Source organism: Equus przewalskii, chromosome 3, assembly GCF_037783145.1.
Source record: "Equus przewalskii isolate Varuska chromosome 3, EquPr2, whole genome shotgun sequence".
NCBI classification, from domain to species: Eukaryota; Metazoa; Chordata; class Mammalia; order Perissodactyla; family Equidae; genus Equus; species Equus przewalskii.
The window spans coordinates 52,691,464-52,704,506 of NC_091833.1; the positions used below are offsets into that span (position 1 = coordinate 52,691,464).

The 13,043-nt window shown below is 51.1% G+C and overlaps 1 protein-coding gene across 2 annotated transcripts; it reads left to right on the top strand.

Annotated features, from left to right (window-relative positions):
- The first annotated feature begins 2,310 nt into the window (after window positions 1-2,310).
- Window positions 2,311-9,731, top strand: NKX6-1 (NK6 homeobox 1). 2 transcript variants are annotated; one of them, XR_011538121.1, is made up of 4 exons: window positions 2,311-4,118; window positions 5,751-5,923; window positions 7,102-8,052; window positions 8,190-8,327. XR_011538121.1 is itself a non-coding variant. In XM_008538426.2 (3 exons), the coding sequence occupies exons 1-3, from the start codon at window positions 3,449-3,451 to the stop codon at window positions 8,445-8,447; spliced, it is 1,101 nt and encodes a 366-aa protein (XP_008536648.2). In that variant the 5' UTR covers window positions 2,311-3,448; the 3' UTR covers window positions 8,448-9,731. The 2 variants fall into 2 exon arrangements, 1 of the variants encoding a protein (XP_008536648.2); XM_008538426.2 differs by lacking the exon at window positions 7,102-8,052 and having other exon boundaries at window positions 8,190-9,731.
- The last annotated feature ends 3,312 nt before the right edge of the window (window positions 9,732-13,043 follow it).

The window sequence follows — 13,043 nt, forward strand, 5'->3', positions numbered from 1 at the left end:
AGTATCCCGATTAAGACCAACGCTGCTATTTTAACTCCGCACTGTGAATGATAAATAAAAGCAAACAATGGAGACTTACTCACACCCAGCTTTGCAACTATTTACCGATGGCAGTTAACCCGGAGTTGGGTTGAGCTGAATCAGTCTGTCTCCATCTCTCTTTCTCTCTCTGACTTTTCTCTGTCTCTTTACCCACATCAGATACTAAATTTACAATAGAAAAATGTTCAATTCTTTCCCGGGTCACAATATTGACATAAAATCAAGGGGGTCGCTTTCTGAAATTGGAATCTTTCACTAGCTTCCTTCCCTCTCCATTCCTACCTAGTCCTTGAGAAGGCGATGTCCTGGGGCATGTGAGGAGGTCGCTGGTGGCCCAGGAGCGGTGGTCAGGCGGGAGATTGTGTGCCACGGCCGGGCTGGAGTCTCTCGAGGCGAAAAAAAGTTTCGTTTTTAACGAAGCGAGAGGCAGAGGAACCACAACACCCGGGCCAGGGCCAGGCTGCAGGGCTACCCGCCTCCCCCAGTCTCTCTGCTGAAGCAGCAGGGCGCTGGGGTTTAGACCCACAGCCCAGCACAGCATCCTCTCGGGGAATGTGCGGATGGTCTCCACATCAGCTCTCTTCTTGCCCGACTAGGCATAATTCACGCTGAGGAAGGACTTCACCTTCTCCCAGGTCAGATTCTAAGGTCTTTGAAGTGATGGTTTGAGCCCAGTCTCGAAGTTAACGAAGAAGGGTGGAGCGGGAAGAGGGGGATGAAATAAGAACATTGCTTTTGTCTCAGAAGTGAATAATAAAACTGGCAAAAGATGAAAAAAATTTTTAAAAGCTCAAGCTGCCACCGTTAAAAGACCATTGCTTTGGAAACGAAGGTTATCAAAGGGGAATAAGCCCTCTCGGCTTTTCGTGCTTGGCACTTATCGCCAAACTCCATCCACGCGTGGTGACGCTCAAGTTTTATTCTTGAGCTATTTCTTTCCATTTTGTGAGAATTAAGTTTGGACTTAATGATCTCACCCAAATGGCTGTAGTGACCACCTCTCAATAGTGTATTACTTTAACATCCCGAAATCTCAAAATTGTACAAGGGTCTTCCTCCTCACGTACACAGCTCACCCCTGCCGGGAATTTAAAGATTGCCAGAGATGGAAGAGATTGATAGGGAGTAAGGGAAACCATTGTCCAACTTCGAAACCCTAGACACCCCATCACCGCAGCCCCGAAGCCAGGACGTCGCCATCTCCCGAAACAAGCCTGGAATTGAGGGCAGGGGCCAGAGTTTTGGAGACGTTTTTCAAAACCTTACAGTCCCCGGGGGATACCGAGATACTTCTGCATCTAAAGACTACACCCCAATTTTGGTGATTCTGGCCCCAAGTAAACTCGAAACAAATAACAACGATAATCAAAGAGGAGAAAAGTTAAAAAAAAAAAAAAAAGACTCACTACTCTCAGGTCTAAACATCACACGAGAAATAAATATTCCCATTACGCTGATTCCGTTCCCTGCGAATGGAGTAAACCTATAAAAGATAACATCCCGGGGGGGACCCAAGAATGAGAAGAAAAATGAAGGGGAAAGAACAGAGAGGGAAAGCGGGAGATGGCAAGGATGGAAGAGGACGATCCTTCGGCCTACAAGGGGATTAAGGACATCTATAGGCTTAAGGAGCAACAAATTAATTTACACAATTCTGGGAGAGCCCAGATGGCCTTTTATTAATCCCTTCAAAAGAAGGAGCTGGGCCAGGGCTGCGCCGGCTGCCTGCTCCATTAGCTCCATTTTACAAGGGACCAGACTCTGTTCGAGGTGAGGCGTCGCGAGCTCGCGGGGGAAGAAGGGGCAGGGTGACGCGAGCAGGCGAGGGGGGAGGCGAGGGAAGAATATGAACTGCTTTTTCCATAAAAGGGCTGGGTTTTCATTATTCTTCTCTTTAAAAAGTAATACCCTCTTCGTTTCTGCTCCCCCCTCCTCTTTCCCATTTTATTTAACACAATTAATTGAGGCGTCCACTGGCCCAGCGGCGGAACCTCACCACTCGCCAGGCCCCGCCCCCTGGCCCCACCCACAGGAGGGATGGAGGCGGGAGGGGGCGGAGACCAGGCGGGCAGGGCCCTACGGCTCGCCCTCCTCAGCCAATGAGAGGGCGCGGCGCTCCCGAGTGGGCGCGCCCCAGAGGCGACGCGAGGTCCAGGGCTGCGCGCTATTGGACACGGTGGTTACGCCCCCGGCCCGCCCCCGGCTCCTCGGCCCCGCCCCTCCCGGCCTCCACTGAGTGACGTCGCTCAAAGTTCTCATTTTGGAGCCCCACGTCCCCCTCCCTTTCGTCCCCCAGCTAAAGACGGGTAGGGAGTGATGCAAATGTTTTATTACCTTTGAGAGCTTCATCTGAACTGTCAGGCCCGGAGGGAGAGAGAAGAGGAGAGAGAGGGAGCGGAAGAACGGCGGAGAGGGTCAGCTTGGCCGGAGGACAGGACTCAGAAGAGCGAAGCCTGTAAAGCCACGAAGAAAATGCGAGAGAGGAGAGGCAAAGGTGGAGAGTGAGAGGAAGAGAGGGCGCCCGGGGGTGGGGCGGGGGTCGCCAGGCCGGTTTGCAGAAGTGGATAGGCGAGCGGAGCCGTAACGGAAGCCTTCAGACTTTTCACACTTAGTCTTGCTTTTCTGTGGTTTTTTTTTTTTTTTTCCTCCTTTTTCTTTTCAATATTGCAACTCTAGTGCCCCGTGGCCCAGAGGGGAAGGCGGGTCGGCGCGCCTACTCGGGGAGCCGCTGGATTGTGGCACTGCCCTTTCTGGCGCAGCAGCCCCGGGCAGCGCCGGCGGAGGAAGCCCGCCCAGAGGCGAGATCCTCCCGCGGCTGGATGCGCTCTCTCCCCGGGCGCAGCGGGCGCCGAGTGCGAATCAGCCTCGCGGCCCAAAGAGCAGGGCATCCGAGTGAGATTAGAGGAGAGCGTCGGGCGGAACCTGGCGTCCTTTGAACCTCCCTAAAGAAAGCGAGCCAGCCCCCACCCTCCAACATCAAAGTGGAGATTCGGTGACTCTTAACTTTGTTACAAACTCTCCGGGGCCGGCCTGGGTTTTGTTTTGCTTATTTCCCGAGGGGAGAAGATGAGAAGTAGAGCACTTTGAGCGGCGAGGAAAAGTGAGGAGGACAGAAGAGACCGAGATTGAATCCAGGACTCGAGGAGCGAAAGCACAGCCGAAACCACCCGGACGCTCGCTGGTCTCGGCGGTCACCGCCTCTCGAGTGGCGCGTTTGGACATTTCTGCTGCGCAGCTCCGAGACAACTCTCGGCGGCGGCGTTCTCGGCCCGGTTGGCAGGTCGCCTCCGGGTGCGCGGAGCGACTCCTTGCTCGCGCCCTCGGCGCTTCTCGCTCCCCTGCGCCCCGCCGGGGGCACCGGCCGGCGCCCTCGCTGCGTGGCTGCGGGCTCCGGCCTGGCCGTGGGATGTTAGCGGTGGGGGCCATGGAGGGCACCCGGCAGAGCGCGTTCCTGCTCAGCAGCCCGCCCCTGGCCGCCCTGCACAGCATGGCCGAAATGAAGACCCCACTGTACCCTGCCGCGTACCCCCCGCTGCCTGCCGGCCCCCCTTCCTCCTCGTCCTCCTCGTCCTCATCATCGTCGCCCTCCCCGCCTTTGGGCGCCCACAACCCAGGCAGCCTGAAGCCCCCGGCCGCGGGGGGGCTCTCATCCCTGGGCAGCCCCCCGCAGCAGCTTTCGGCCGCCACCCCGCACGGTATCAACGACATCCTGAGCCGGCCCTCCATGCCCGTGGCCTCAGGGGCCGCCCTGCCCTCCGCCTCGCCCTCCGGTTCCTCCTCCTCCTCTTCCTCGTCCACCTCCGCTTCCTCGGCTTCGGCTGCTGCCGCCGCCGCCGCGGCTGCCGCTGCCGCCGCCTCCTCCCCCGCGGGGCTGCTGGCCGGCCTGCCCCGCTTCAGCAGCCTGAGCCCTCCGCCGCCGCCGCCCGGGCTCTACTTCAGCCCCAGCGCCGCTGCTGTGGCCGCCGTGGGTCGGTACCCCAAGCCGCTAGCCGAGCTGCCCGGCCGGACGCCCATCTTCTGGCCAGGAGTGATGCAGAGCCCGCCCTGGAGGGACGCGCGCCTGGCCTGCACCCCTCGTGAGTACGATCGCCCGCGCCGGGCTGTGCGTGTTCTGCCCGCTGCGGGTCAGTCCACCCTCTTGCTCCCCAGTGGTTAGTTTGGCAGTGCTGGAATCGCACGACTTAGTCTGGGCCAGGGCGTCCAGCTAGGGATTCTTGCTTTCCTGAGCTCGCGTGGTTGCGTCCAAGCGCTCCCCTCTCCCCAAGTCTTGGGCACGCCTCGCAGAGCGGGTGTGCATGCGCCCGCGTGGAACACACCGCGCTGCGGGGCGTGTGTCTCACCCGAGGACCCGGCTGCTCCCGGAGCGGCCCGGCCGGCACCGCAAGGCCGGCCTGAGTTAAAGAGGAGGGGAGGGCAGGAGAGCCACTGCGCCCCCGCCCGCACCCCTGCTTTCCCGTCCCCTGTCTGCCTGCCAGGGCCCCATTCTACCTTCGCCAGCCTACCCGGCTTCCTCTCTGAGGACCGGTGGGGACCGGCAGCGACGAGCTCTCCACAGCCTTGAGCCGAAGCGCGTGTATTTGCAAGTACGCCTCAGCCCAGGGTGTCCCCACCTCACCTCTTCGCCCTCGCTCCCCCGAGTGCAGTCGGCCCGGGTGCGCGCCTTGAAGGCCCGCGGCCCGCTGAGGAGGGCGAGCGCCGAGTCGCTTCGGGCCGTTCCCCACCGCTGGGCCCTCGCTTTCCGCCTCGGGCCAGGGCGTACTGAGGGGCATCGTGGCCCACAACATCCTAACACGAGAAAGAACCGGACGGACAACGAGGTGACAGGACAAGGACCGGGGATAAAGCAGCATCCCGCAGAGACCTTGCTTGAAACCGAGTTGCCCCGGGATCACTCTCCTCTTTTGGGTTGCTGGCCACCGCGCCGCGGAGGCTCCCAGCCTCGCAGGTGGCGTTCGGAGCCTAGCACTGGGTCCTTTTCTTGCTCTATTCTTTGCTTTTGACCGAGTCCCCAAAGTTTCATCTGAGTCTCTGGACCTCTTTCGTGTGGTTGAGCGACAGTTCCCGAGGGAAGTGGCGGGAGCCCAGCGGAGGCTCCCTTGGGAAGCTTCGGGACGGCAGGCGGCCCGGGTGGGTGAGGGTGTCGGGGAGACGCTATTGTATTCGCGTTGATGGCCCTGTAGGGACCGCCAACAAAGGCGGCGCCCCCTCCCCCTCGGCCGCAGCGGCGTTAGACTTGGGGGCTATTTAACTCTCTTGTGTGCGAAAAACAAGGCGTCCTTTGTTGCGCGGACGCAGGTTAGGAGAGCGTTCCGGGAAACAAACTAGGCAGCCTCGTGCAAAGCCTCGGGGCCGAGCGAGCCCGCCCGCACGGCCACGGCGCGAGGGGCCTCGCCCCGCGCTCCTCCCAGGACTGGGCCGGGCGGCTCGGCGCCGGCGAACTTCTCAGTGCGCGCCCTCGCCGCTGGCCGTGCGCGCCGGGCACGGGTTCCGACTGCTGCTCCAACCCACCCGGCTGCTTCAAAACAGGTGGGCGTCAAAGGCCAGGGGACGCGCGCCGCGCAACTGGAAGCGCCGCGACATTTCTGGGGCCTGCCGCGGAATAAGCTTTCCTTTCCCACCTAGACATTGTCTTTCGAATCCTTTCCTTTTCCTTGGATCCGCTTGTCACCGATTGTTTTTCCCCTTCCCTTGTTTATCTGTTCTCGCAGATCAAGGATCCATTTTGTTGGACAAAGACGGGAAGAGGAAACACACGAGACCCACTTTCTCAGGCCAGCAGATCTTCGCCCTGGAGAAGACTTTCGAACAAACGAAATACCTGGCGGGGCCCGAGAGGGCTCGCTTGGCCTATTCGTTGGGGATGACGGAGAGTCAGGTCAAGGTGAGTGGACCTTGCAAAGCTCGAGGGATAGGCCCCTTCCCCCGCTCCCCTCCCCCTTCCCCTTCCCCCGCGCTGCGCGCACTCTCGCACCAAACTATCAACAGCCGCCCGGGGGGTGCGGGTCTGAGGAGCCTGGGGAGAAGATGAGATCAGCAAAGCGGGTGGGGTGGGGGTTACAAAGGCTCTGGGGTCTCCCGGGCCTGCAAACTGTTGATGAACAAAAGGAATCAAGCCCCCGCCTTTGAAATTAGGTTAATCTAGATAGTAGAATGTGCTGGGGGAACTCGCCATTATTAGAGAATAAAAGCCTTACCAAAATATCAGCCCTGAGGATAGATCAGGCCAGTTAGATAGCTTCCATTTATTCTATTTGTAAAGATATTCAAGCTTTTGTTTATCAATTCAGGCCCCACTAGTTATATAAGTTCCTAATGTGTATCAGCATTATAGTGCTACTATATTAACTTGCAGGGTAAAAAAAAAAAAAAAAAATCCAAGGATCTAAACACTTAGCACGGACGAATCTATCTGCTTTTAGCTTAGCAGAAAGCAGTCACTTTGGAATAGTAATTTTCCAAATGAATTGACAAGATTATTACTGTATTATGAAATTGAATTCTGTTTAAAATAAGTTTATCCACAGATGTAAGATATTTTACTGTTTGTGACAATTTATAATTAAAATGTCACTTAGCTTATAATTGACTTGTACAGTGTATTTCCAGGGAATCAAATTTGAGAAATCTTTCCTTGGAAAATAAAGGGATTGAGCCAGCTAGGCAAATTAAATCCACAGTTTCCTGTATTTCCAGTATTCCCTTTTGTTCCTCTTCTTCAGTTTATTATATTTGGGGGTTTTTTTGGGGGGAGGCAAGTGTATTTTCATTAGTTATATTGTTGCTCTTTAAATTAAGTAGGAATAACATTAGCCATGTCTGCTGGTTAGAGTGTATTTCTCCCTGGACAAGCATCATAAAATGCATTTCAGGAGTGATTTTGTATGTGACCATTAGAATACCATCACAGTTAAAATTATTTTTGCAGTGGTTGGTACAGAGCCTACCACAGTAATCTAGAGGTCTTCATTTGTCACCATAAATATGTCTGCATGGCTAGAAGTGAATTATTATAGCTGTATAAAGAAAATAAAAATCACTTTCTTAATTCCGATTCTCTAGGTAAAATACATAACGGATGAGAAAATGGATGAGAAGCATAAAGACAAGATAATTCAATATATTTGGGAAATTGCTTGCTTATTCCTGATGCTTTAGGTTGCAATATGTGTATCAAACACAGTGTCAAACATCGTGAATAGGCCTAAAGTATTTGTATATAAAAAGATTGTCTTGGGGAGAAACAATATTAAAATAATATTTGAAAGACCTGGCATGTTAATAGTGGGAAATAATGTAATGGTAATAATGGGGAAAAATGTAATTGGCAAAATTACGCTTTTAAAAAATAACTGATGAAAATTTTAGCCTTGACTTTGATTTTATGAAAATCATTAAACCCGAGAGACAGAGATTGAGAGAGAGAAAGAGAAACCACTGTGATGATTTTGACTGAGCTATTAAATATTTTCATGCGTTTATGTTTATGTTGGTTAGCATTAGTGATTTGAGGTTTCTGTTCAGCAGATTTTTTTAACTTTACATCATACACTGCAAGTGTAAATAGGGTGGGGAGTGTTTTCCTACCATGTTTGTGTGTATTCAGACCGGGAGAAGTGTAACAGGCAAATATCCAAAAGCGAAAAGGAGAGCAGAGGTAATTGGGGGAAATGCTGTGCCTTCTCCCACAAATCACACAAAACAGCAAGTACGCTTCAGGTTGTTTGAAATATCTTAATCTGAGAAAGAAAATAACGAATACAGTCACAGTCATCATGGGGCAACTTTACGAAGGGGAAAAGTTTTCTACTTCAAACTGGAAAGTAGGAAAGCGGACTCATTTTTAGGGAGACTCATTTTAAGTTTCCAAGTTTTTTCTCTTCTGAGAAATCGCTCTCTGACAACCTCAATACTCTTGTGTTACCATCGCTATGGCAACGGCAGTTTGTTGGTGCCTGTTACTCGGAGGAACCTGGGGCGACGGAGACTGACTTTGACGGCCCAGACAAGGAGGTCTCTGAGGGAGGGTGGCCAGCCGTCAGGGGCCCGCAGCAGGGACAGCCGCCGCGGGAGAGGTGGCATTTGCGGATCTGCTCGCGTTAAACCCCCTCCGCCCTTGTCTCCCTCTCCTCCCCTTTCCCGGCCCTCAGGTCTGGTTCCAGAACCGCCGGACCAAGTGGAGGAAGAAGCACGCGGCCGAGATGGCCACCGCCAAGAAGAAGCAGGACTCGGAGACCGAGCGGCTCAAGGGGGCCTCGGAGAACGAGGAGGAGGACGACGACTACAACAAGCCCCTGGACCCCAACTCGGACGACGAGAAGATCACGCAGCTGCTGAAGAAGCACAAGTCGGGCGGCGGCGGCGGCGGGCTCCTGCTGCACGCGGCCGAGAGCGAGGGCGCGGCCTGAGCGCCACCGCCGCGACAGCGAGGGCACCGAGGCCGCGGCGCCCCTCGCCGGGCCCGCCCGCCCGGGCGCGGCTGTTTTCTGAGATGTACATATCTATTTTTTTAACCTAGAAGCGGACGGGTCGGGGGTGGGAGAGACTCGGGGGTGGACAAGACGGCAGGAAGGACCACGAAATGCACCGCGTCCATCACGGGGCTGACACTCGCTGCTGACCTGCCTCCCCGCCCGCCGGGTCCCCAGGCCCGTCGCCCGGCCCCACCTCCACCCCGTGGCCGGGCGGGCGGGGCGCGGGGAGATGTTCGCGAAGGGTCGATGCCCACCGCGCAGGAGACCTCGGAGCCCCGTGGGCGGGCGCCCGCCGCGGATGGGAAGAGGGACGGTCCCCCCCACAAACTGCTGTGCCGACTAAAGTAACCTGTTGAAGGCTCTTTGTAAATAAATCGTGAGTCACACTGACTAGAAGTTACTTTATTGTGAATATTTAAAATGTAAAATGTTTTTTGGATTTGGTATAAAAAGATGGACCTCCTTCTTCCTTCTACCCTTCCCCTTTTAAGAGCTATTCAAACCACACGTTCTCTTCCTTTTTTGAACTTAATTTGAGACGCTTAGAAAAGAATCTTCTCGATCCCCTCTCCTCTCGCTCCCCTCCCCTGGTCGGATTTGTTCGATCTCTCTTTTCCCTTCGTCCCTTCTTGCTGTTCCCCTGGCCACCCGCTGGCCCCGCGCCCGGCTCCCGCCTCCAGGACTTGAAGTAGAAGACAGGGGAACCAGGGAAGGCCTCAGACCTGCCTCTCGGTTCTTCTCTGAAATTGCACAGTCGTTTGTTGCTATTTATTAGTGATTTGAAGAAAGTATTGGGGAGGGAGGGTCTACAATAGCTTGTATTTAATTTAACTCCTTTCTGATAAAAATTCGTGTTAAGGTAGATGGTGGGAATTGTTACAACTTCTCTGGGTCAGAAACAAAAATCCATTTAGTTGCTGTAATTGAATTTGAAGTGTTTTGTATCATAAGAATACTATAGACTATGTAAATTGTTTTCTTTTTTAAGCTAATAACGGTGATATATTAGCATCTTTAACCTTTATTAATTTATATAAGGAATTCGGTTTGTAAAGAGAAGAAAACCCCCTTTGCAAGACCAGTTAAATGTAATGCACTTTCTGTTTCAAAGGATAAATCAAATTAAAAAACAGTTTGAAGATGTCTCTTGCCTTGAACGAAAGGGTGCAGATTGTCTGATCTCATCAGAGATCTTAAATAAAAGTCAAGACCACAAAATTTTTATATTGGTTTCTTGGGTAAAATAGCTCTTACTTTATTAACTTATTTATTTGGGGTGGGGGGGGAGAGTGGAGTCACATCTCTCGTTCTCCTGGATTGGGAAGATAAAAGAAATACAGCCCCACTCATAGGGCATCTTGGAGAGACTTGTCTAGCAAGCTGTTTCTGATGTCTGTGTTGTCTAATTTTTTCCTGATCGCTTTTTCCTGTGTGAGGAAGTCCCTGGGGGGTTTCGGGAAGCCCTCATTTCCATACATCCGAGATAGCTCCTCGGTGGAGCCCTAGCTGGGTAGCTGAGAGGAGGCTGCGGGGCTGACCGGGCTGCAGCACTGCTGTGTGATGTGGACGTTTCCCCCTATAGCCTGTAAAAATGCAGAAGTTAGTGGAAAGATGGCAACCTTGATTTTGCTAAACATTACAATAAAGAAGGGTGAATTTAAAGAAAGTTCTAATGAACGTGCAAGTCTTTATGGTTAAGGAAGCAATGTCCCAGCTTCTGCAGCTGAATTTGCAAAAAAACAAAAACAAAAACAAAAACAAAAAAAGGGCATCTCAGGGAGAAGGCTGTACCACCGTCTTGGGATCTTTTTGTTTTCAGACACTCAGTTCTAGGCTCAGTGAAATATAGTTACTCCTCAGTGTTTCAGGTTAATGAGCTTGTGTTCAAAGAGAGAAAAATCAATAGAATTCAGTAGATTCTTCAGGCTAGTGTTAGGTAAAGAAAGTGTGGGTCTGTTTTGTTCCTTTTTGAAAATAAAAAAGTGTGAAAACTGGGAATGAAATTGCCTGAGGGAAATTATTGTAGAATATATTCCTGGTGGCATGGTTTAATGGAAAGAAAGGACACAAATCTGCCCTATTTCTTTTCTTTAGTTTGTAAAGTCCCCAATAAGTTTTAAACTTCTGAATTTCTGCATTCTTAGCAAGACTAAGGTGTGTGTCCTATGAGAGGCAGCTATTTCAAAAGAGGCTTTGCTGTGCTAGGGTGATGCAATTTAAATCCTGGCTGTAGACACTAAGAACTTCCTTCCTTCCTCTTTCTTCCCTCTCTCTCTCTCTCTCTTCCCCTGTCTCTGACTCTCCCTGTCCCTCTCTTCCTCTTTTTCTCTCTTTTTATGAAAGAACCTGGGTGGGGGGTGTAAGTCTATTATCCTAAAACTTCACCTTATTATTTGTTAATTTGCAACAAATGAAAGCCTCTTATCTACTTTATTATTTTTACCTTCACCCCCTCGTCTTCTGCCTTGAAAAGCCAAGCAATTTTTTATTTATTCTTTCTTCCTAATAAAACAAAACTATCCCCAAGATAGTTAGAAACGCTATCCCAGGGATGTAATAAGAAGAACTATGATTAATAGCAGTAATATAGTAGTATCGGTCATAGGAAACTTGGAACTAGAATGGAAGCTTCTTCTCAAGAAGTGCATAAGGTTATAGGATTTATTCCAAGTTGGAAATACGGAAAGACACCTGTTCCAGTTCCTTTAGGAAGCATTCCCTCCGAGCTCTTCACCTTCACCTTCAGAGCCTCTGAGAGGTGTGAAAGCTGGTGGTGGCCTGGCCTCCGCCCTGCAGGCAGATATGCAGAGGGCAGAGGGGTCTGCATGCTTGCTGGCCTGAGCACTGAGTGGTGTGGGCAGCAGCCAGAGTCGGGCTCTGGGGCCAGGCTGCACTGGCACTCTTTCCTTTTTTCCAGTTGACTGCAGCAGTGACTTGAGATTTCCAGTTAATTTACTTCCACCTAGGATTCCAGCTGGCCACCAGTTACAACTGGCCCCATAAAACTGAGGGTGAGGGAGACGTGGGCAAGGGCTGCCTTAGTCAGGCATCCCTTTATCCTGGTTGGTTTGGTTTAGTTCTGTGTATGTGTGGCGAGAATGTTTCTCCTAAGAGTCAGCATGGTGGGGAAGCTGAGGAAACACTCTACAGCTCAAGCAAAGGAGAGTACGAATCAATTCTCATTTTGGCTCAAAATTTTTATGGCATTAACTAGCCCCAAGCATCTGATTACCAGTCATTACAGCTAAAGGGGTCATGATTCAAAAACAAAAGGTAACAGCAAGTAACCTGCTGGACCACTGCTTTTATTTGTTTTTTTTTTAGTTTTATTGAGATATAATTGACATGTAACATATAAGTTTAAGTTATATAACATAATGCTTTGATATATATATATTATGATATCACCACAATGTCTAGTTAACATCCATCACCACACATAGTCACAATATTTTTTCCTTGTGATGAGAACTTCTAAGATCTACTCTATTAGCAGCTTTCAAATATACAATACAGTATTGTTAATTAGTCTCCATGCTGTACATTACATCCCCAGATGTGTTCTACCTTTTGACCAGCTTCACCCATTTCCCCCACCCCCCACTTGACCTCTACTTTTAAAAATGCTTACAGGTAACAAAATGTCCATGTGGAAAACAAAATGAAAAAAAGGAGGATTTGTTGTGTGTGTGTGTGTGTGTGGTAAAAGGAAGAGTAAAACTGCTCTTTCATTTTTGTTTTATAGTGCGTGTGTGTATGTTTCCTTTCCTAAAAAGGAAAAGTCAGTGAGGTTGGTGGGGATTTAGGGTGGAAGGCAAGGGCCCTGTATGCGTCTCTCGATGTCCCGGCAGCGTTCACAATTTGAGGTTCCCACTCAGTTATTCCCCCAGTCCCAAAGGTCCAAGCTCAGGTTCCTAACTGGTGATTAACCTTCTCTCTGGTTCACACTGAGAGGATTCTGTCGTTTAAAGCTCTAGGCTTCTTCCCCAGAAGCTGTGGTTTACTGAGTGGCTTTCCAAGCATGTGAACACTTTATCCACTTTGCCTTTCTCTACTGGGAAACAGTGGGGAGAGGGGGAAACAAAAATGACTCATTATTCTCAGGAAAGATGTGCATTTCCTCATCGCTCAGTGTGCAGGCAGTTTGAACTGCAGGCCAGCTCTTCTTGGAAACACTGTACTAGGCAACAGAATCTGAGGGTGCCCTTGAAGCCTTTTGGAGCCTAATGGCATGTGCATGAGTATGTTATTAGACCAGGATCAACTTGGATAGATCCAACTGTCTTGTCCTTTAAGCTGGTCATTAGCCAACACACACACACACACACACACTACACACACACACACTCTCTGGAGAGGTGAAATTCCAGTTGGGAACTCCTAGCACTGAATAGCTTAAAGAGACAGTGACTCCTTTGTTAATCATTGACAATAGGATCCTGTAATAACAACTGAGGTAAGCGGTAGATTTCATCTATAAACTCCGTTTTAGGCTAATTTGAACAGCTTTCTCTGCACTAAATTTTCCCC

Excerpts from the sequence above, each read along its gene's own strand:
- NKX6-1 (XM_008538426.2), top strand. The coding sequence starts at position 3,449 with ATGTTAGCGGTGGGGGCCATGGAGGGCACCCGGCAGAGCGCGTTCCTG. Across the intron at positions 4,119-5,750 it reads GCGCCTGGCCTGCACCCCTC|ATCAAGGATCCATTTTGTTG; the intron begins GTGAGTACGATC and ends CTGTTCTCGCAG. Across the intron at positions 5,924-8,189 it reads TGACGGAGAGTCAGGTCAAG|GTCTGGTTCCAGAACCGCCG; the intron begins GTGAGTGGACCT and ends CCCGGCCCTCAG.